The sequence below is a fragment of the Acromyrmex echinatior genome, chromosome 17 (assembly GCF_024713525.1).
Source record: "Acromyrmex echinatior isolate Ae372 chromosome 17, ASM2471352v2, whole genome shotgun sequence".
NCBI lineage: Eukaryota > Metazoa > Arthropoda > Insecta > Hymenoptera > Formicidae > Acromyrmex > Acromyrmex echinatior.
The window spans coordinates 4,248,165-4,269,008 of record NC_141868.1 but is presented as its reverse complement, the minus strand read 5'-3'; the positions used below and the strand labels follow the sequence as shown (position 1 = coordinate 4,269,008).

At 40.5% G+C, this 20,844-nt stretch overlaps 2 protein-coding genes across 2 annotated transcripts; both read left to right on the top strand.

Moving 5' to 3' along the window:
- Nucleotides 1–5,971: 5,971 nt before the first annotated feature.
- On the top strand, nt 5,972–6,754 carry LOC147906846 (uncharacterized). The gene has a single exon (XM_087415261.1). The coding sequence runs from the start codon at nt 5,972–5,974 to the stop codon at nt 6,752–6,754; it is 783 nt and encodes a 260-aa protein (XP_087271387.1).
- Nucleotides 6,755–6,960: 206 nt separating this feature from the next.
- Nucleotides 6,961–8,490, top strand: LOC147906845 (uncharacterized). Its single transcript, XM_087415260.1, has one exon. The coding sequence runs from the start codon at nt 6,961–6,963 to the stop codon at nt 8,488–8,490; it is 1,530 nt and encodes a 509-aa protein (XP_087271386.1).
- Nucleotides 8,491–20,844: the final 12,354 nt, after the last annotated feature.

Sequence of the window (20,844 nt, the reverse complement as noted above, 5' to 3'; positions counted from 1 at the left end):
AACTAAATTCCGTTCCGTAAGAAGTTTCTCTACTATATCGGAACCACCGAAATCATAGCCGGAAACGATACAGAATCAATGGAATGTCATATCGATTGCAGGTTATGTCGATCCGGCTATTGTTGGTGGCTGAGAATTTGACAACTTCGAAGAAAAAAATTAATAATATTATAATTCTTATTTTTCAATACGACCTATTCTTATTGTTATATATACGTAGTCCAATTAATGCCAGCAGTTCTTCAAATAATACCGATGTCATTCTGAAGAAATTGAAGAATTTCTTACGATCGATCGTTTGCATTTCAACGACTAAATTGTCACTTGCATCTTGAAGATGCCTCATTCTTTGTCTAAACATTGACCTATATCCAGAAATTTTGTTTTCTTCTATATTTCTGCTGTTGCAATAAAAGCTTGTTATAAGCGAAATAAAATTTTCACCTACTCTTAAATACCGAAATAGCACAACTTGGCACATTTCTTGCCTTTCGTAATAATTTTAACATTAGTAATAACACTACTTTTTTCCATCGTTGTAGATTTACAAAAAAAGTTTCTGAATATTTGTTTCAATTTTTAGATTCAATCAACTCAGCTGAACATGCCATTCCGTTCCGTACAAATTTTTTCTCTCATGTGAAATCAATTTTCTAGTAAGAATTCCGTCGTTCCGATTCCGTATATATGGGACGGTTCACGAGCGCGAACAGGGACGGACATGTTTTGTTTCGGAATTTTTGTTAGCCTGGTTAGTTCGTCGAGCTTCTTCGTGCTTTCAATCCTCTCTCTCAGAAGTACACTTTATATGCAGGCGCGAAAGAGTATGCACGTGGACCATGGCTGTGTTCCAAAATTTACTGCCAGTACTGAAAGTCTATAGTGTACGTAAACTATAGATTTGGAACACAGTTCAAGTCAGAGAGGAAAAGTGGAGCGGATTCAACTGGAAGCCGCCGTTTGTTGGAGTGAGATATGGTAAAAGCGTGATGGAACATATGATGTTGCCCACATTAGTACTGTACCGTACTAGTATTGTGTGTATGCATGTACATATACGTATGTAATATTGCTTTTAATCTTTCATATTAGTGACTCAAAGTCAGATTTCCTCGCCTTATGAGGGACGAGACTTTATACCAGCCTCGCCCAAGAATACGTGTAATGATATTTCTCAGGGCCGACACTATTCCTTTGTAAAGCGAAGAGTGGAGCTTCAAATTCCAATTATAGTTGATGCCACCAGTTGACTTGAAAAGTAAAGCACTCGGGCAAAAGATCGTTAAAGAAAATGGTTATAAAAAAATGGTCAGATTTTCATATTTTTATTTCATTGCTATTTAAGAAACTAACGATATATTTAACTGCCTTTATATTTGCCTCCACTATTATATATGATAATGTGTACGGCGGATACAATTTCATATTAATAAAAGGTTTGATTAGTTTCCTTCTACTCTTATTTTCATAATTAGAACAAGTTCACAAAAGATGATTTAGATCTTTGAATTCGAAGCCACTTTCACTTAGGATTATTTATAGCTTTAATCTTAAAAAGAAAAGAGTTTATATAACAGAGAGTATCCAGTAATTACTCTAATAGCCCTAGTGAAGTCTTTCCTAATTTTAACTTTTTTAAAAATTTGGAAAAATATATGTATTTCACAAGTTCCATGTAATATTTACCAAATCTCTTATCGAACGAATCATAGAAATTCTCAGTTAGAGTTTTATAAACCTTGAAATAGACACAATGCACTGTTTGTAATCAACCTTATTTTTAATTGGTTTACCCGATATAGCAGCGTTTTATTTGTAATCATTGACTATTTCATTATTTTTGATGCCTATGTGAGTTGGGATTCACCAAATGAATCTGATGTTGAAATTGGGAAAATTTTTCTTAATTGAGTATAATTTATACGGAATATTCACAATAATGGACATAATTTGATCTTCCTATTTCCTCCCCAGCCCAAACCACAGCTTTTTAAGTCTGTACATATATTAGAGTAAATAATTTTTCTCTCCTGTATCAAGTTTAATACCTTCAGAATGGCCCATGCTTCCGCCGCGAAAAAACTGTAGATAGAATTTAACGAGTATCCCTGACCATAAAATTCATGGTTGGGATCCATAAAGCACAACCCACATAAGTATTACCATTCAATAAATACCTTGATCCATCCGTAAATATACGGATCTCCTTAATAAATACAGCCTTGAATGCAAAGTTTGTGAAAGTTCTATTCGGATTGCCACATCTCCTTGACAGAGCTCCCGAATTCAAGTCGGTTTCTGGTTTAATATACATGAAATCTAAAGCGTATGAAAATGATGGATGAACATTCCATACATAAATTGATTCTCTGAAACTATTAACTTCCTTTCATTTATATAATATGTATGGAATATTTCTTTTAGCTATCTTTTTATGCGAAATTGAAAATGATAAATGACTAATTTTATTAATTATATTTGAATATTTGAGTTGTATACATTTTAAAAAGAAACAATCCGCCAGACCACCTTCGCTATTCCTTCGCTATTTCTGGATTCAAAAGGGTGTTTAGAAAATTTCCAGCACGCAATATTTGTTAAAGGAGTCCCATTGCTAACTTATATGTCCTGCAAAGCATGTTATTTATTTGTTTAATGTATGATTTAGACGTGCTAATAAACCAAAAAGAGCCTCACTCGAACGAAGTCAAAATTGTCGCATTAATAAACATAATGGTGGCCCACGATGATCTTATTATCATTTTAAAATAAAATATTCACAAACTTAACTGACTTCCGAGCCCATGACCAAACCTAAATATTTTATCAAATTGAAAAATGGAACAATCTTATAATTTAATTGAATATTTGATATAGTATGTTTTCTTGTTCTATGAAATATAGTGAATTGAAAAGATAATAAATAAAATGTCAATTTGAGTTAACACAGGTTATTAGTGTGTATTTTATATCATTTACTATTTTTTTACTATTCAAAATGAATAGTAAAGCGTATACGTTTCGACCTACAGTCAAGGTCCTCTTCAGTAAAGAAAATTAATTAAATATAAATATTAAATTAAATATTAAACTAATTATATAATGATAGCGCATACAAGTATAAACTACTAAAGTATAAAATAGAAAAAAAAACTGTGATGGTAATATCAGAGTTAATCTTGGTTGTCAAATTACTAAGTTTACTAAAAAAGAAAGAAATTTTTTTTGTTTTGAATTGAAAGACCAAAAGAAGTTAAAAAATATTTTTAATTGCTAACATAAAGTTTTTCACACAAAATATGATAAAATAAACTTACATAATTGTCAAGATTGAACTGTTTCTATAAGATTTTTTGTTCAATTAGATTGTTCCATTTACTGTGTAAACACAAATATGAATTAAAAAGTTAATATAAATAATGGTTCATATTAAAATATACAAGTACATATTTTTACCAAATTTAGTTCACTTACATGAAACTAAATTAGGAGTTATTAGGCACGATATAACTGTTTGGTAGACGAATGTAAAATGAAAATTGAGAGAAACAGTGGACAACAGAACATGTACTTAAACAACACGACGATAAGTATAAATAATAAATAATAAATAGCAAAGGATAAACAATGTAGATTGGAAGCATTACGTTTCTGAAAATAAGTCTATATATAAAGGATCGAGAGAGAGAGTGTATTGTTTTGTACATTCAGGCCTAGTTTTGTTTTTTAATATATACCATCTCTGATAACAGTCTTTTATATAAAATTTGTTTTTTGTCTAAAATATGTACATTATTCTAATCAAATTCATGAAATAAGTCCATACTATGTTGTATGATAACCGTTGGGTCGTGTTTCTGTTAATATGATTTCTATGTTTATGCGCGTTTTAAGGCATCTGCTTGTTTGTCCAAACATATGACACATCACAATCCTTACAATCAATTTTATATACTATATTAGATTGGGAAGATTGGAGTATAATACATCTTTCTGGACTTTGATAAATTTATTAAGCTTATTTATAATATGGCATCTATACATATAAAAGGTACATTGTTCGAGATATGGCCAACATATACATAATTTCCATATTTGGCGTTCGTGCGACATACGGATCGAAAGTTTCTAGAAGGGTCTCAAGCGTCCTTAGAAGTTTCCAAAACATAAACTCGGCTATCATCTCATCGATAAAGTCAAAAAACAACAAGCCAAACCGCACGTCGCACGTACGCAAACTTCAACCGCTATAACGGCTAACCAATTCGGATCGGTCGTCGCGCACGCGCAATCGCGTGACCCAAAACGCGTAAGACGCGTTCATTCCAATCAAGAATCCAGATTCAACGGGCGCGCATGACAATAGCGTGCCGCTTGGCCGTTGCGCGCGAAATCGCCAATCGTCACCCGACACAGAGGATCATCTCAAAATTTTCAATGTGTAAAAATCTCATAGGCGAATGCAAAAAGAAAGCTTTTGTTCTCAAAGAGTATAAAAGGCAAAACCGATTAGCAATACCGCTCTTAGTTTTTCGAAACTCTTAAAGCTCTTAACACTCTTAGTTCTCCGCAACTCTTAGTTCTCCGCAACTCTTAGTTTTCCGCAACTCTTAGTTCTCCGCAACTCTTAGTTCCCCGCAACTATTAGTTCACCGACTTTCTTAGTTTTCCGCTGTTCTCAGTTTTTCGCCGTTCTAAAGTCAACGCATCGCTATTAGTGCACCGCCAAGGAGACGCTCCACCGCTAGAAAACCGCCGAATGTGATTCGCAAGAAATATTTTTAGATATCACTTAAAAATTTCACGTCAGCTCTCTCGCTCTGACTCGCTCTTGAACATTGTTGGTCCTTCGAGCCGGATTCGCCTTCGCCGAATTTATCGTTCGTTCGGGAATATTATCGCGTTCAGTGCGCGTATTATCCAGAAAATCAGAGAGAGAAGAATTCGCAAGTGAAATCATGAGTGACGAAATAACCGCCTTGCTGACCGCCCGGAGTGACATCCATGGTCGCATGGCCAGGTCAGTGACCAATTTGAAGAAAATGGGGATGGCCAACATCACCCTCCACGCTGTCGAAACCCGCTCGGCGCTTCTCGATCAGCTGTGGACGAAATTTGAAAAGCAACACGAGCTTATTCGAGCACATTACAAGGAAGCCTTCGATCAGAGTGAGTACAACACGTCTCAATTTGCCGATTCAGCCGAAATCACGTACGTGCAGCAGCGCAGCCTGCTGAACGATTACCGGACAAAGCTCAAAGCTGAGAAATCAAGTATAGCTCCCCCAAGTGAATCGGGAACCGATTGTTCTACCAAGTTGGCGCTGCCGCGCTTAAAAATCCGATCGTTTTCGGGCGCGTTTGAAGACTGGCCATCGTTTCGGGATATATTCTTGTCTATCGTTGGCAACAATCCGTCTATCTCAAACGTAGAGAGATTTCACCATTTAAAGCATTGCTTGGAAGGACCCGCGGAGGCGTTGATACGCCCGCTGGCCGGAGACAACTATTCGCGCGCGTGGGCGCTGCTCTGCAAGCATTATGAGAATAAACGGGAGTTGTCGCGCTCCAATTTTTGTACGTTCACCTCAGTGCAAAAAATGAAAAGCGATACCGCCGAGGAACTTAGCCGCATCTACAACGCCGCGATCAGTGTCGTGAACGGCCAAGAAAGTATTGGGAGACTAATTGACTCACATGGATTCGACCTTTTGAATCACCTAGTCATCGAACTTTTCGACCCGAAAACGCGTCTCGAGTGGGAATCGCATACGAGCGATTCCACGGACTTGCCAAACCACGACACGTTGCTGGACTTCATCACAAGGAGAACGCTAACTCTCAAGGCCGCCAAACCAAGGGTTTCTAAGGTCCTTGGAGATCCACTGCGAACCGCGAAGTCGCACACGAAGTCGTCAAACGAGAGGCCGACGCTCCAGGTTGCGTCCTGTGCAAAGGTCGGTATAACGTAATGGTGTGCGAGCAATTTAAGTCGAAATCCGCGCTCGAGCGAAAGTCCGTCGCCGAGACACATCGACTGTGCTACAATTGCTTCGGTTCGCACCCTGTCGCGAAATGCCAGTCAACGAAGACGTGCTTCTCGTGCAAGGCGAGACATCACACACTCTTGCACGAAGCGTACGTCGCTGTGAAACCCGCCGACGCCAGTGTGTTGACCGCTGTGCGCCAAGACAACGAATGCAAAGCCATCTTGCTTGCTACCGCGAGAATCACCGTCGACGATCGTCACGGGAATCCACACCCGGTTAGAGTCCTGATCGATCAAGGATCGGAAGTATCCTTGATCTCCGAGGCGCTAGTCCAGCGCTTGCACCTGCCGCGATCTCGCGCGGCAATCTCAATCGTCGGCATCGGCGGCTCATCCTCGGATTCCTGTCGCGGGAAGGTGTCTCTCAATCTCACCTCCAGAATCAATGGAGCTCGAGTCACCGCTGTCGCTTTCATCCTGCCACGTCTCTCGTTATATCAGAGAGCAGCCACGACATACAGGACTACATGGCCTCACATCGAAGGTCTCCAGCTAGCCGATCCGCAATTCTCAGCCGCCGATCCCATCGAGATGCTGCTCGGCGCCGAAGTGTGCTCCATCATCCTGCAAGAGGGCCTGCGAAAAGGCGATCCGCACACTCCCGTCGCTCAGCATACTCTACTCGGATGGATTCTCTCGGGAGGCTGCGGCGAGAATCTCCCAGCGACTCCACATCGCTCTTTCCAGTGCACCGCCACGAGCTGACCGCGCTCGTGCAACTTTTTTGGGAGCAAGAGAAAGAACCTTCCGCCTCAGTGTCCATCACGCCAGACGAACAACGATGCGAGGAATTCTTTGCTCGGACGCACAGCCGCACCGCTGCAAGGAGGTACATTGTGCGACTGCCATTTGCCGCGCCGCCGGCAGCGCTCGGCGACACCCGCCAATCAGCCGAGCGACTGCTCACCGCCATGGAGCGACGATGCGACCGCATCGATGCTCGATTCGGGAGTCTGTACCGCGCATTTTTGAAGGAATACGAGGAGTTGCATCACATGGAGGCAGTACCAAGGTCATCGGAAGCTCAGGCAAGATGTTACCTGCCTTACCATGGAGTGCTCCGAGAATCGAGCTCATTGACCAAACTCAGAGTGGTGTTCAACGGATCTCAGAGTACAAGATCCGGTAAGTCACTAAACTCTCAGCTATTGATCGGCGCTAACCTGTTGCCATCGCTTGCCGATGTGCTAACCCGATGGCGATGGCATCGATACGCGATCGTGACGGACATCGAGAAAATGTACCGCCAAATCCTCGTAGCACCTGAAGATAGAGACTATCAACGTATTCTCTGGCGTCACTCACTTAACGATCCTGTTCGCGAGTACCGATTGAACACGGTGACATATGGTCTGTCGTGCGCGCCGTTTCTTGCTATCCGTACTCTTCGCCAGCTCGCCGATGACGAAAACGCAAGATTTCCGCGAGGTTCCGCCGCATTGAGACATGACTGCTACGTCGACGACATCGTGACCGGAGCAAACACGAGAGAAGAAGCGATCGTGAAGCAATCCGAGCTCCGCCAGCTATGCATGGCGGGCGGGTTCCCGCTGAAGAAATGGGCAGCCAATCATCCGGAAATCCTCGTCGGCATTCCGTCGGATCATTGTCTCGCGGATCCGCGGTCATGGGAACACGAGGGTCATGCAATACTAGGCTTGCAGTGGCACCCTGTGGACGATACCTTCGCATTCTCTATTCAATGCTGCACCATTGAGAGCTTCACCAAGAGGAAAGTTCTCTCAGAGACCGCGCGCTTGTTCGACCTGCTCGGGTGGTTGACACCAGTGGTGATTCGCGCAAAAATCTTACTGCAATCAGCATGGTTGCAGAAGCTGGACTGGGACGCCCCGCTCCCGCAAGCAGACACCTACCAGTGGAGCCGTTTCCTGAGGGAACTCCCAAGGCTGGACCAGCTCAGAATCAACCGCTGGTTGAACACAGGCGCCAAGGACGCGCAGATCGAACTGCACGGATTCGCCGACGCATCCGAACGAGGGTACGCGGCCGTGGTGTACCTCCGTGTCATCAGCACTGACGAGGTCAGAGTTCTCTTGCTGGCAGCAAAGAGTAAGGTCGCTCCAATCAAGCCGGTGTCCTTGCCGCGACTGGAGCTGTGCGCCGCCGCCTTGCTCACAAAATTGGTCGCGCACACACGTACCGTTTTAAGCCTGTCCACAGCTCCAGTCAATCTTTGGTCCGATTCGAAGGTCACATTCTACTGGATCCAGGGTCATGCCTCTCGTTGGAAGACGTACGTGGCCAACCGCGTGTCCATGATCCAAGAAGCGCTTCCAGAAGGACGATGGTGTCATGTTCCTGGGAAGGAACAACCCTGCCGACTGCGCTTCTCGGGGAATAACACCAGGAGAGCTCTTGGATCACTCGCTCTGGTGGTCGGGCCCCCCTTGGCTGCTCACGGACGATTCGACTTGGCCTAACGCTCAGCCTGAAACTCCATCGGAGGAAGTACTCGAACAACGCACCCACGCTCACACCATCACGTCAAGGATGGTCACGGAGCCGGAGCTCCTTCTCAGATTCTCTTCACTTCATCGGCTCCTGAGAGTCACAGCGTGGTTCTTGCGTTGGCGGCACCAAAGGAGACCGTCAGCAACAAAGAAGAGTCTGAGGTCGACCTTGACACCCGACGAAATTGACGCGGCACTCGGACGATGGATCCGAGAAGTTCAGGCGCTGCATTATCCACGCGAGGTAGCCACCGCAGAGGACCAACGCCCGATGCCACCTCGAAGCCAGTTGCGGACCTTGAGTCCGTTCATCGACAAGCAGGGAGTGCTGAGAGTCGCCTAAAGCATGCGATTCTCTCTCCGGACGAGCGGCATCCAACAATCATCCCGCCGCACTCACACCTCGCACGCCTCTTAATAATTTCGTGTCACCGCCGAGCACTCCACGGAGGAGTGCAGTTGACTCTAGGATTGCTGCGACTACGGTACTGGATCCCTCAAGGACGCGTAACTCCGGCACGTCCATTCCTCAGGACCTCGATTACGCCGGACCGATCTTCATCCGCACGAGCCGAGGGCGGGGGCACCGGTCCTGCAAGGTCAGCACCGCGCCTCAGATCGGCTCATTATGCCTTATTACATCGGAGACATCATCGCCGAGTAAATGGCTCTTGCTCGCATCACCAAGCTGCATTCAGGAGAGGACGGTGACCCGAGTGGCAACAGTCCGCACAGCGTCTTTCGAGCTCATCCGACCCATCGTCAAATTAGTGATGCTGCCCGGACCTGCTGCCTCGCCAACTCTACACGCGGACTCGCAAGAATAGTATACCGCACATTGTGAAGAACCGCGCGATCTTCGTCAATGTATTCGCGTCGGTTAAACCGCCTGCAATCATTGTAACGCTCGCGATTACTTTGTTTACTTTTCGTACTCTTCAAGGATGCGGATGTTCCTATTCTCCTTTTCGAAAATAGCATGTACCGGTCGATGCAATGTACTATCCAATGTACCATTCTGTTACATTTTCGCCGTTTCGTTTCGAAAATATGCTGACTATGTTCTATTTTCGCAACCATTGCGCCACCTTCGCCTCGCAATCGTGGTTGAGAGCTAATCAACTTTGAACAATATCGTAGCTAAATTACATGACCGCGTCTGCGTCATTGCATCTCCAAAATACCTTTGTTAATTTAAACTCAGAGCGCACCCGATCAGGTGCACGCATAGGCTGCCGTTACCGTGCACGGAACGCGCACACATCATCAGCCTGCGCCATTTGAAACGCCGTGATCCCCCAAGCAATCACAGAACTCGCGACATCTGCACACTTGCCAAGCGTGATCATCAGTTTTGTCACTGCGTAACAAGGCGGGCGGAATGTTCGAGATATGGCCAACATGTACATAATTTCCATATTTGGCGTTCGTGCGTAAGACGCGTTCATTCCAATCAAGAATCCAGATTCAACGGGCGCGCATGACAATAGCGTGCCGCTTGGCCGTTGCGCGCGAAATCGCCAATCGTCACCCGACACAGAGGATCATCTCAAAATTTTCAATGTGTGAAAATCTCATAGGCGAATGCAAAAAGAAAGCTTTTGTTCTCAAAGAGTATAAAAGGCAAAACCGATTAGCAATACCGCTCTTAGTTTTTCGAAACTCTTAAAGCTCTTAACACTCTTAGTTCTCCGCAACTCTTAGTTTTCCGCAACTCTTAGTTCTCCGCAACTCTTAGTTCCCCGCAACTATTAGTTCACCGACTTTCTTAGTTTTCCGCTGCTCTCAGTTTTTCGCCGTTCTAAAGTCAACGCATTGCTATTAGTGCACCGCCAAGGACACGCTCCGCCGCTAGAAAACCGCCGAATGTGATTCGCAAGAGATATTTTTAGATAAACGCCGTATCACTTTAAAATTTCACGTCAGCGCTCTCGCTCTGACTCGCTCTCGAACATACATGTTTTAAGAAATTCCTAATTTTATTAGAAATATTAAGAATAAATGGTATAGAGAAAAATTTTTTATTATTGTTTTTTTCTTGAGATATCAATTGTTTATCAGCAACAAAATCATCAATACGATTAAAAAGATCAAATTTTTTGTATAGTCTTTTTTAGTGAAAATATCACTTAGGATAATATCAATTACGGATATCTTTCGAATTATAATTATAATTGTTTGAGATCGATAATTCGAAAAGAAAAGCAAGAATTCTTTCAGTCGACCGACAGTAATTGTCATTGAACGCATGCATAAATTGAGCTCGTGATTTCATCTCGAGCATGATCTTAATCCTCGTTAAAATCATCGAATTCGTCGTTCTTTGTTCTTTTTAAAAACAATTCGTTACACGCAAACAAGTTGTCGTTACCGGCAACGGACAATCGAAAGTTCTAGAACGATTCAATTCGCGCACGCGAGCGCCGCGCTCCGACGAATACGTCACGCGCTGTCACCAATCCCACGCACGGATTTTCTGCCGCGCATGACGTTGAACGTCGCTAGAAAAGAATCCAAAGCGCCAATCAATTTTGTACACCTAATGCCACGTAATAATTACGATTGTGGCAAATTTTTATTGGATTTTTCCCAAAAAAGAAAGCTCAGGCCGAAAGCAATAAATGCTTCGATCTCGCCGTCCTCCTTCCTACTTCGAAAAAGTTCTTACTTGTAAAAGTTCTTAGAGTCTAACAGTTCTTAGAGTTCTTAGAATCATAATCTCGCTTCGTAAAATCGCCGTGCTAACCGCTTAGTGAAATCACTATAAACCGAATCCTTCGAGAAGTGCCGAGAAAATCGCCGAGATTTTCCATCACCGCGATTCCAAACTCAATTTGGAAAAAGTGACCGCATTTAATATTCTGTTAATCTAGTATTTAATTATTAGGTGTTGGAATTAATTCGTAGCGTTTTTAATGAAAGAATGTTATTTATTTCACATGAGCATTAAAAAATACATTAATGAAAGTACTTCCCATCACTTGTAAAACGCTACGAATTAATTCCAACACCTAATAATTATATTTTTGACTCTGTAACTGATTATATTAAAGAAATTCTTTTGTTAAATTACAAAGAAACTGAGTTCTCTTTACTGTCGTGTATCATACCAGCCGTGTGCCGGTCTCGCACTCGAATCTTTTCGCGCGGTGCGCTCTCGCACAATAATAATTGAAATTGTATTATATCAACCCTACCACTAGCTTACGGTTTATCTAAGATTCACAAAATTGGATGTCTGTTGAGGGTCATAGTTTTATCTGTTGGAAGTTCACTCCATAATTTAGCATCTTTTCTACATAAGATCATTAATAAGAGTTTACCACTAGCAAATAGCTCTACAATTAACAATTATTTTTTGACTAAAAAAATTTCAAAATTGACAATTCCTGCTGAAGCCTTTCCTTTATCTTTAGACGTAATATTACTTTTTACTAATACAGGGTTGGCCATATTCGACGGAAAGATCTGGTAACACTGTAACTTTTGACAGAGATGTTAGATCGAGTAACGACGTAGCGCGTTTGAAGCGTCAGTCGAAGGAAATTTTTGCCATGGAGCAGTATACGCCACGCGAACGCTCTCAGATTGTTGAAATTTACATTCAACAAAACAAGTCAATTGTTAAAACTCAACGTGCATGGAGAAAAATAAATAAAGTAAAAAGTGCGCCTTCCGCGAACACATTGTATCGTTTGTATGAAAGATTTTCAACTGGTGAGGCACTTACTAATCCCAAGCGTCCAAATAAAATGCGACCAAGGCGATCGGATGATAATATCGCACTCGTACAGGCCAGTGTTCAGAGGTCTCCAACAACATCTCAAACACGTCGATCTGAGCAGTTGGGCATAAAACGAACCATTTTACGTCGCATATTGCATCATGATTTGCATTTGTTCCCATACAAAGTTCAACTGACGCAAAAACAGTTACCTGTCGATAAGCCACGTCGATTGGAATGGGCCCAAAGAGTAATCGAAATGATTGAAACTGACGAAAATTTTTGGCAAAAAATCATCATGAAGCTCATTTCACGTTAACCGGAACCGTAAACAAACAAAATTGTCGGTTCTATGGTACTGAAAATCCTCAAATCATTAACGAGGTACCTCTTTATGCCCAGAAAGTGACTGTTTGGTGCGGTGTTTGTGCTGATATGATCATTGGCCCGTTCTTTTCCGAAGATGAAGCTGGCGAAACGGTTACCATCAATCAGAAGCGTTATTGTGATATGGTAAGTGATTTTTTGATGCCAATTGTTCGTGATAATGGTATGGAGCACTTCTGGTTTCAACAAGATGGCGCTCCACCACACACAGCTCGAGCCACTATCAATTTCTTGAAACAATTGTTCCCTGGACGTTTGATGTCAAAAAATGGTGATTTTGAATGGCCACCGCGTTCATCAGATTTAACGGCTCCAGACTTCTTTTTGTGGGGCTATTTGAAATCAAAGGTTTATGTCAACAAACCAAGGACCCTAGACGAACTTAAGGCCAACATCCGACAGGAAATAGCCGCCATATCAGCCGAAACATTGGTCAAAACGATGGAAAACGCTGCAAAACGGGCACTACTCGCCATGCAGGCTCAAGGCGGTCATTTAAGAGATATCATATTCAAAAAATGATGTACACAAATCTCCTTGAACCCTATTAAATCATTTTTAAAATGAACAGCAAAAAATGTGTTTTTTTCCCATGATTAAAAAAAAACATCTTTCCGTCGAATATGGCCAACCCTGTATACCAACAGATCTAGTTTTTGATATCTAATAGATGATATATTAGGTGTACAAATAAGTTTCCGCCGTTTGACAAAAGACGGTGCCACTAGCAAGCTATGGTTAAAATTGTCTGATGTAAAACATTATATCGTAAGATTGAACATCTGTCAACAACATAACCTTGAAATACTAGCGATTTTGTATCAGCATCATATATTTTTTTTGTGCGAAAATGCCGAGTTTTGAGTCGAATAAGCGTCATTTGCGGGAACTTTTGATTTATTTCTTTAATTTGAAGAAATCTGCAGCTGAGGCTCATCGATTGCTTGTAGAAGCATATGATGAGGCTGCCTTAAGTGAGAAAAGTGTCGTGATGATTTCAAAAATTTAAGAACGGTGAATTTGACGTCGAAGACAAAGAACGTAGCGGAAGGTCGAAAGTGTAGGAAGACGCGGAATTGGAAGCATTATTGAATGAAGATTTGTGCCAAACGCAAAAAGACAGACTTGCACTTACATTAGGAGCGACTCAACAAGCAATTTCACATCAATAAATGCTTAATTTTTGATAAAAACGGCGGAAATTTATTTGTACACCTAATAGAAAAAAATAATGACATCTCAAAAACGGATTTTTTTAAAGCTAAAATTAGTTTTGAACTCTATTTTTTTCATGTTCAATGACAAATTTTATAGACAAACTTTTGGATTACCCATAGACTCTCCACTATCCCCTATACTTGCTGATAGTTATGCTGACAGTTAACAGGACTTAGGGTCCAGTTTCGTTAAATAAACTTTCTGTGATGTGTTTTATGTAAGATATGTTGACGACATTGATTTAGCTATTGCCAATGCTCATATTAATGAGATTCTTATTAAATTTAATTCTTATCACTCAAGACTACAATTTACAAATTGGAAATTGGTGGAAATTCATTAAATTTCTTAGACATTTGATTGATAAAAAAAGAAGAAATTTATTATTTTATTTTTGATTAATATCATAAATACATTCTCGGGTCGTTTTCTCAATTATTTCTCATGGCATCCACTCTGTCAAAAAATTGGCACGATAATTGATTTGATCAATATTATTACTTTCCCATCCAGTTTTCATGAAAAGAATTTTGACTTAATTATAAAAATTCTTCTGAATAATGATTATCCCCTAAGTTCAATATTTTCAACTGTTCGAGATCGGTAATTCAAAAAAAAGGTAAGAATTCCTTCGGTCGACCGACAGTAATTGTTATTGAACGCACGCACAAGGTGAGCTCGTGATTTCATCTCGAGCCTGATTTTAAGCCTCATCAAAGTCAGAGATTCATTGTTCTTTAGCCTTTTCAAAACAATTCGGTACACGCAAACAGGCACCGGCAACGGAACATCGAAAGTTCTAGAACAATTCGATTCGCGCACGCGAGCGCCGCGCTCCGACGAATACGTCACGCGCTGTCACCAATCCCGCGTACGGATTTTCTGTCGCGCATGACTGTTACGTTGAACGTCGCTAGAAAAGAATCGAAAGCGCCAATCAATTTTGTACAACCAATGCCACGTGATAATTACGATTGTGGCTAAATTTAATTGGATTTCTCCCAAGAAGAAAGCCCGGACCGGAAGTAATAAATGCTTCGATCTCGCCGGTCCTCAGGGCAGATTGAGCAGATTGCGCCGATTGCTTACATAGTTTACACCGCTTAAACCGTCTACACCGCTTAGAATTCTTAGACTTCTTAGAGTTCTTATTTCTAAAAGTTCTTCGAGTTCTTAGAATCATAGTCTCGCTACTATACCGCTTCGTTAAATCGCCGCGCTAACCGCTTAGTGAAATCGCGACAAAACGACTCTTTCCGAGAAAATCGCCGAGATTTTCCATCACCGCGATTCCAAATACAATTTTTGGAAAAGGTGACCGCATTTGATATTTTGTTAATCTAATTTTTAATTAATTATATTCTTTGACTCTGTAACTGATTATATTAAAGAAAATTCTTTTGTTCAATTAAAAGAAACGGAGTTCTCTTTACTGTGCATCATATCAACCTTGTGCCGTTCTCTCACTCGAATCTTTCCGCGCGGTGCGCTCTCGCACATTTTCTGGTCCTTCGAGCCGGATTTAAACTAGCGAGAAAGACAGTAAGACAAACGCCGCATCACTTTAAAAATTTCACGATCAGCGCTCTCGCTCTGGTTCGCTCTCGCACATCAACTATTAAAAAAAGACTTTACAAAAAATTTGATCTTTTTAATCGTATTGATAGTTTTGTTACTGATAAGCAATTGACAATTCAAGAAAAAAACAATAATAAAAAATTTTTCTCTATATCATTTATTCCTAATATTTCTAATAAAATTAGGAATTTCTTAAATATGTACTTTTTATATAGGCCTATAGAGGCCATTATAAATAAGCTTAATAAATTTATCAAAGTCCAGAAAGATGTATTACCCTAATCTTTCTAATGTAATATATAAGATTGACTGTAAGGATTGTGATGCATCGTTTGGACAAACAAGCAGATGCCTTAAAACGCGCATAAGTGAACATAGGAATCGTATTAACAGAAACACGACCCAACATTTGGTTACTACACAATATCGTATGGACTTATTTCATGAATTTGATTGGAATAATATACATATTTTATTATAGACAAAAAACAAATTTTATATAAAATATTGTTGTTACGTTCAAATCCTTGAAAATTTGGTCAGGTAGACAATGAGGGAGAATGGAGAGGGTATGGAAGGACGACTAGATTAAATTTCATAGGTATACGCGCAGAGGCGAACACCTGTGAGTCGTACGTACCTTTTCGGTCCCAGAATATGGGTCAACATCCGAAAAGACGCTATGATATCTGTTCCGATGAACAGTGCGTACGTCGGTCCTACTTTTTGAATCAAAGAACTTAATCTTTTTGACCCAGGACTGGACTCGTGCGATCTCAGATATTAGAGGGAAGTGAATGCGAGAGGTGCTTTCAATAAAAGACAGGGAAATATACTAAATTACATTTATTAGTAATGAAAAGAAGGAATAAAAAAAAATTTTTACACATAATAAACTTCTTTTTTTTTTACATAAAAATATAATTAATACATTATGGATGTGCGTGCGTGCGTGCGTGCGTACGTACGTGCGTGTGTGCGTGTGTGTGTGGAGAGGGAAAGGTTAAGGGATATGGAAGGCGAGGAAAGTATTGCAGGAGCACATTGGGATGAGGTGCTTGTAAAAAGGACGGTGTAAGGGGTGGGGTTTCCTGAAATGTAAACAGTGACTATTTTATCCCCTTCGTTGGAGGGGGACGAATATAACCTGAATAACCTATCGGCTCGGGATTCGGTTGAAACGGGAGGGGTGGGAGCTGATCCAAGGAAGGAGGGAGAGGAAATCCTTCTTCGAAATAAGGAGGGAATCGTTCCTTGAGAGGAGGGGAGTAATTCAGGATTTCCCGAATAGCAGAATCGATGACAGGAGGAGAGGTGAGATCTAAGAGTTGTGTCGGCTCTAACGTTGGTGAATAGGAGACCTCGCCAAATGGATCGTCAGTCGGTTGTGGCGACGCGATTGTGGGTGGTCCAAGGGGATGGTTATACCTATTCCTGCGAACGTAGGGAGTTCGTCCGCGTTTTCTAATAGTATTAGTACGCATGTTAGCTGGTTGTCCCTAAGATATCGGGTAGGTTCCGGTAGGTAACCGAGAAGATCCGTCGTCCGCGGAGAGCGTCAGCGGAGCAGAAGGGCAGTGGCGTATGGCTGGTAATTCCAGTTGCTTACAATTTCGCACTTGTATGGAACCGCGAACTGGGGTGATTATCGCGAGTTCGAATAATTTTCGCACTGTCCGCGACAATAGTTAAATCGTGCACTGCATTGACGTGAACCGGATGGTTTAGAATTCCGTACTGATCTCTGCGCTTTCGCGGGACCTCTATTTATAAAAAAGGGCGTTGTGCCCTTTGTCTAGGATACAAAAGTTAGTTGCAATGTCACGCGAGATTTACGGTTTTTTTATAGCGTCCTATCATTGTTAACCTAAGCACATCGTTAGAGGAATTTCGAGAAGAAAAGAAGTGATTTACGTTTTTCTTTAAAGAGCCAAGATTGCTCCAGACAAATGATGTATTCTGTTATTCTCGCGGAAAATGGCTAGGTAAACAGATGGTTACCATACACAACTAACTTTGCGTGCAAGGCTACCATTTCAGTCGCGAGTCTGATCTTAGATAACGCTACTGTGGGAAGTTATCCCATGCGTTTTATGATTTTTTAAGCGCGACGTGGCGCCTGTTTTCCTAAGATGAAATTGTCAGTCTCGCACGACAAAGCTCAGATTTTTACTATTGCGTGATTTCGGTGCATTTATAATGCACCTTTTGCAATCTTGTCTCTTTTCGGGCCTGCATTAAGATTGTTATTCCTTCCGGATTGGCACTTACGAGTTTTCACGGAGCCTGTCCGGTTCCTCTTTTCAATTCTGTCAGACTGTTATCAAAAGGCTCCGCTCGAGTCTCACAGAAGCCAACCATAGTCACGACGTGGAGCCGAAGGAAAGAATCGTGGCGTCTGTAGGCCGTAACACTGTTATTAGAGATGATATATATTAAAAAACAAAAACTAGGCCTGAATCTACACAACGATACACTTTCTCTCAATTCTTTATATAGGGGGTCTGGAAATAATCGCCAAATATTTCATAGGACAGGTAGAGCGGACTACTGAGTCGAAAAGTCCTGTACCATTTTATAAGTTTTCCCTTAATAGTTAACAAGATATTAATCCTTAAAGAGAGCCAAATACACGCGCCACGAGCCTCCATACCTTGGACGACGCGCATGCCAGGCTATCCCCACTGTCTGCGCGCCAAGCGATCGGTAGGCGTATACACCAGTGATGCGAATTTCGGGCCGCTTGCACGCGATCAGCGCCACCGGTCGGCGGGTTAGCGCAACCGATAGCAACACAAACATGAATCCGTGTCCGTGACTTGGTTAGTTAGAAGCGTGCCGATTATATCGCTCTGTCCTTTTTGCACTACGTCTTTTTGCTAGTTTTGTCGGCGTGCTGAGAAAGAGAGAGAAGCTTGCTGTTTCACTCAAGCGAGCGTCGAGCAACCGAAATATGCTTTCTCGACTTCTTGGCTCTCGACGTCAGGCGTGTATCAAGAGGCATGGAGGCAGGGAACGTTCTAGATAACATATAAGTTTTAATAAATTGTAATAAAAATTGTAATATACCTCTCCCATAAATTCAGAATATTATAAATCATGTCAAAATGCGATAGTTGACAGGAGATTAATTGTTTATGATTTTCCATTCGTGTTATGTACCACGGTCATAAATTCGATCCACAAGAAATTGGCGTGGTCGAGGGATGTGAGATCGGAAATAAGTACTATAATTAATAGTAAACACCTAATTTCAAATAAATTTTATTCACGTTATAATGAGATAAAATATTTTTCACACTCAATTACAATTATATTTTCGAAGAGCCTGATGCTCAGGTTATTGTTATAAATTTTTTTAGTCCATAAAATTATGTCAAATACTCCAGATGCCAATTGTCGTTTTTTTGTCACAACAGTTAGTCGAACTTATTGAAACACATAATTTCCAGATTCTATTAAATGTGAAATTTATTGATAATGTTAATAGCGCTTCAATTGAAAAAAATATAACAGTGTGATATGTATATATATATATATATATATATATATATATATATATATATATACATATATAAATTATGATACCTGTGTTAATAATAAGTTGAGTTGTGGAATCCAACACTTGGAAAACTATATTGAACTGCTCAAGAGTCGAAATATCTAACTCTAATCATGAAAGACGGTTTATATACAATTTTAATTATTTATGAAGATCATTTCTGATGTTAGTCGCTTTTGAAAGAATGATTCTATATCTAATATCTGAATATTATCCCAATTAAATTTGTGACAATATTCAAATTGATGTTATGAGACCACATTGTGAGCGCTATTTAATTTTTTAATGTTCGTTTTATGTTCATTTATTCCACTTTTAACTCTCCTTTTAGTTTGGCCCACGTAAGAGAGATGTTTTTTTTATGAATCTTTCATCGATTAAGTCGAATATCATACATGTCTTAAAAAGATATATAGTTGCATGTTGTAAAATGCATAACTTTTTGCTATAAACAAGATATGTATTTTCTTTATATTAATTAACAGCCCAACACAAAGATGACTGTATCTGAGTCATGAAACTTACGTTATCAGAATTATTAGAATTATTAGAAGAATCATAATTTCATTTTAAAAAATAGAGGTTTCATATCTTTTTTAGCGCCTCCATTTAGAAACTCCATCTGAAACATTATTTCGTATCTTATATTTTTTAAGATATTTACTTGAGATAATAAAAATGAAAAACATTGTATATAATATGTATAATATATATATAGTGTTCCAAATTTTTTTACATACTTATGGGCAAATAAAACTGAGTCACCAAGTCGTCTATCACTTTTTGTAATAATTAACAAGATATTAATTTCTAAAGATAATCTAACAAAAGGGTTGATTTATATAGACTCATAAATCAACTTGTAGATATCTTTCAGAATATTTTACGAAATAACTTAAGGATGTTTCTTAAAGAATTTCAAAAGATACCTTAAAGTTGTCATATTCGTCGATTTCAGAGAGTTTATTCATTAGATAATTAAAAAAAATTGCAAAAATTGCAAAATAGTAGAAAACTTTCCGATGCAGTTTAGTCCGCTCCTGTTCATAAACAGTGTATCAAAAAGTTTGGAACATCAAGTATATATAAAATACATATAAACATTTTAAAAATTATCTATAAATTTAATTCTTAGTTCGAAACAGACGAGGACGTGGCCGCTCCCGTGCATCATGGTATGCATATAGAGGCATACCCCATTGGAGATGGGGAGGCCGCGGAGAAGGCCGCAGAAGAGGCCGTGGAGGGGGCCGTGGAGGAGGCCGTGGAGGAGACCATGGAGGAGGCCGTGGAGGAAGCCGTGGAAGAGGCCATGTAGAAATAACCGTGTAGGAAGCCGCGAAGAGGATAGTGGTCGGGACACAACTGCCACCACTGGTAGCGGTGGTGGTCCCGGCAATATAATTCAAAATTTTTTTCATGATCATTATTATTATTAAAAATAAAATTTATTAAAATTAAAAAATTAATTTATTAATAAACATCAAGCGGTCGCCTTTGTGCATGTGTGTGTGGGTGTGGATGTATGTGTGTGTGTGGAAACAAAAACGAAACATTTTTTTTCACATAATATTTACTAAAGAGGTACATACGAATATTTCGAGATATAAATGCTTGGAATGCCAACGTTTCGTGAACCTTGCACTGATGAAGTGAACTGCAAAATTCATGAATCGTTGGCATTCCAAGAATGGATCTGGATATGGAGGAAACCCGCGAAACGCATAATCTTTGTATAGAGCCCTCGTGGAAGCCTCAAGAAAAATACTTCGAGATATATATTTTTATATAAAGATGAAGAATGTTTAAAAAAAAATTCTTATTTTTAGTCACAAAACTTTTTTTTTCAAATATT

Bases quoted from the DNA above. Each gene is read 5' to 3' on its own strand.
- LOC147906846 (XM_087415261.1), top strand. From the start codon at position 5,972: ATGGTGTGCGAGCAATTTAAGTCGAAATCCGCGCTCGAGCGAAAGTCC.
- LOC147906845 (XM_087415260.1), top strand. From the start codon at position 6,961: ATGGAGCGACGATGCGACCGCATCGATGCTCGATTCGGGAGTCTGTAC.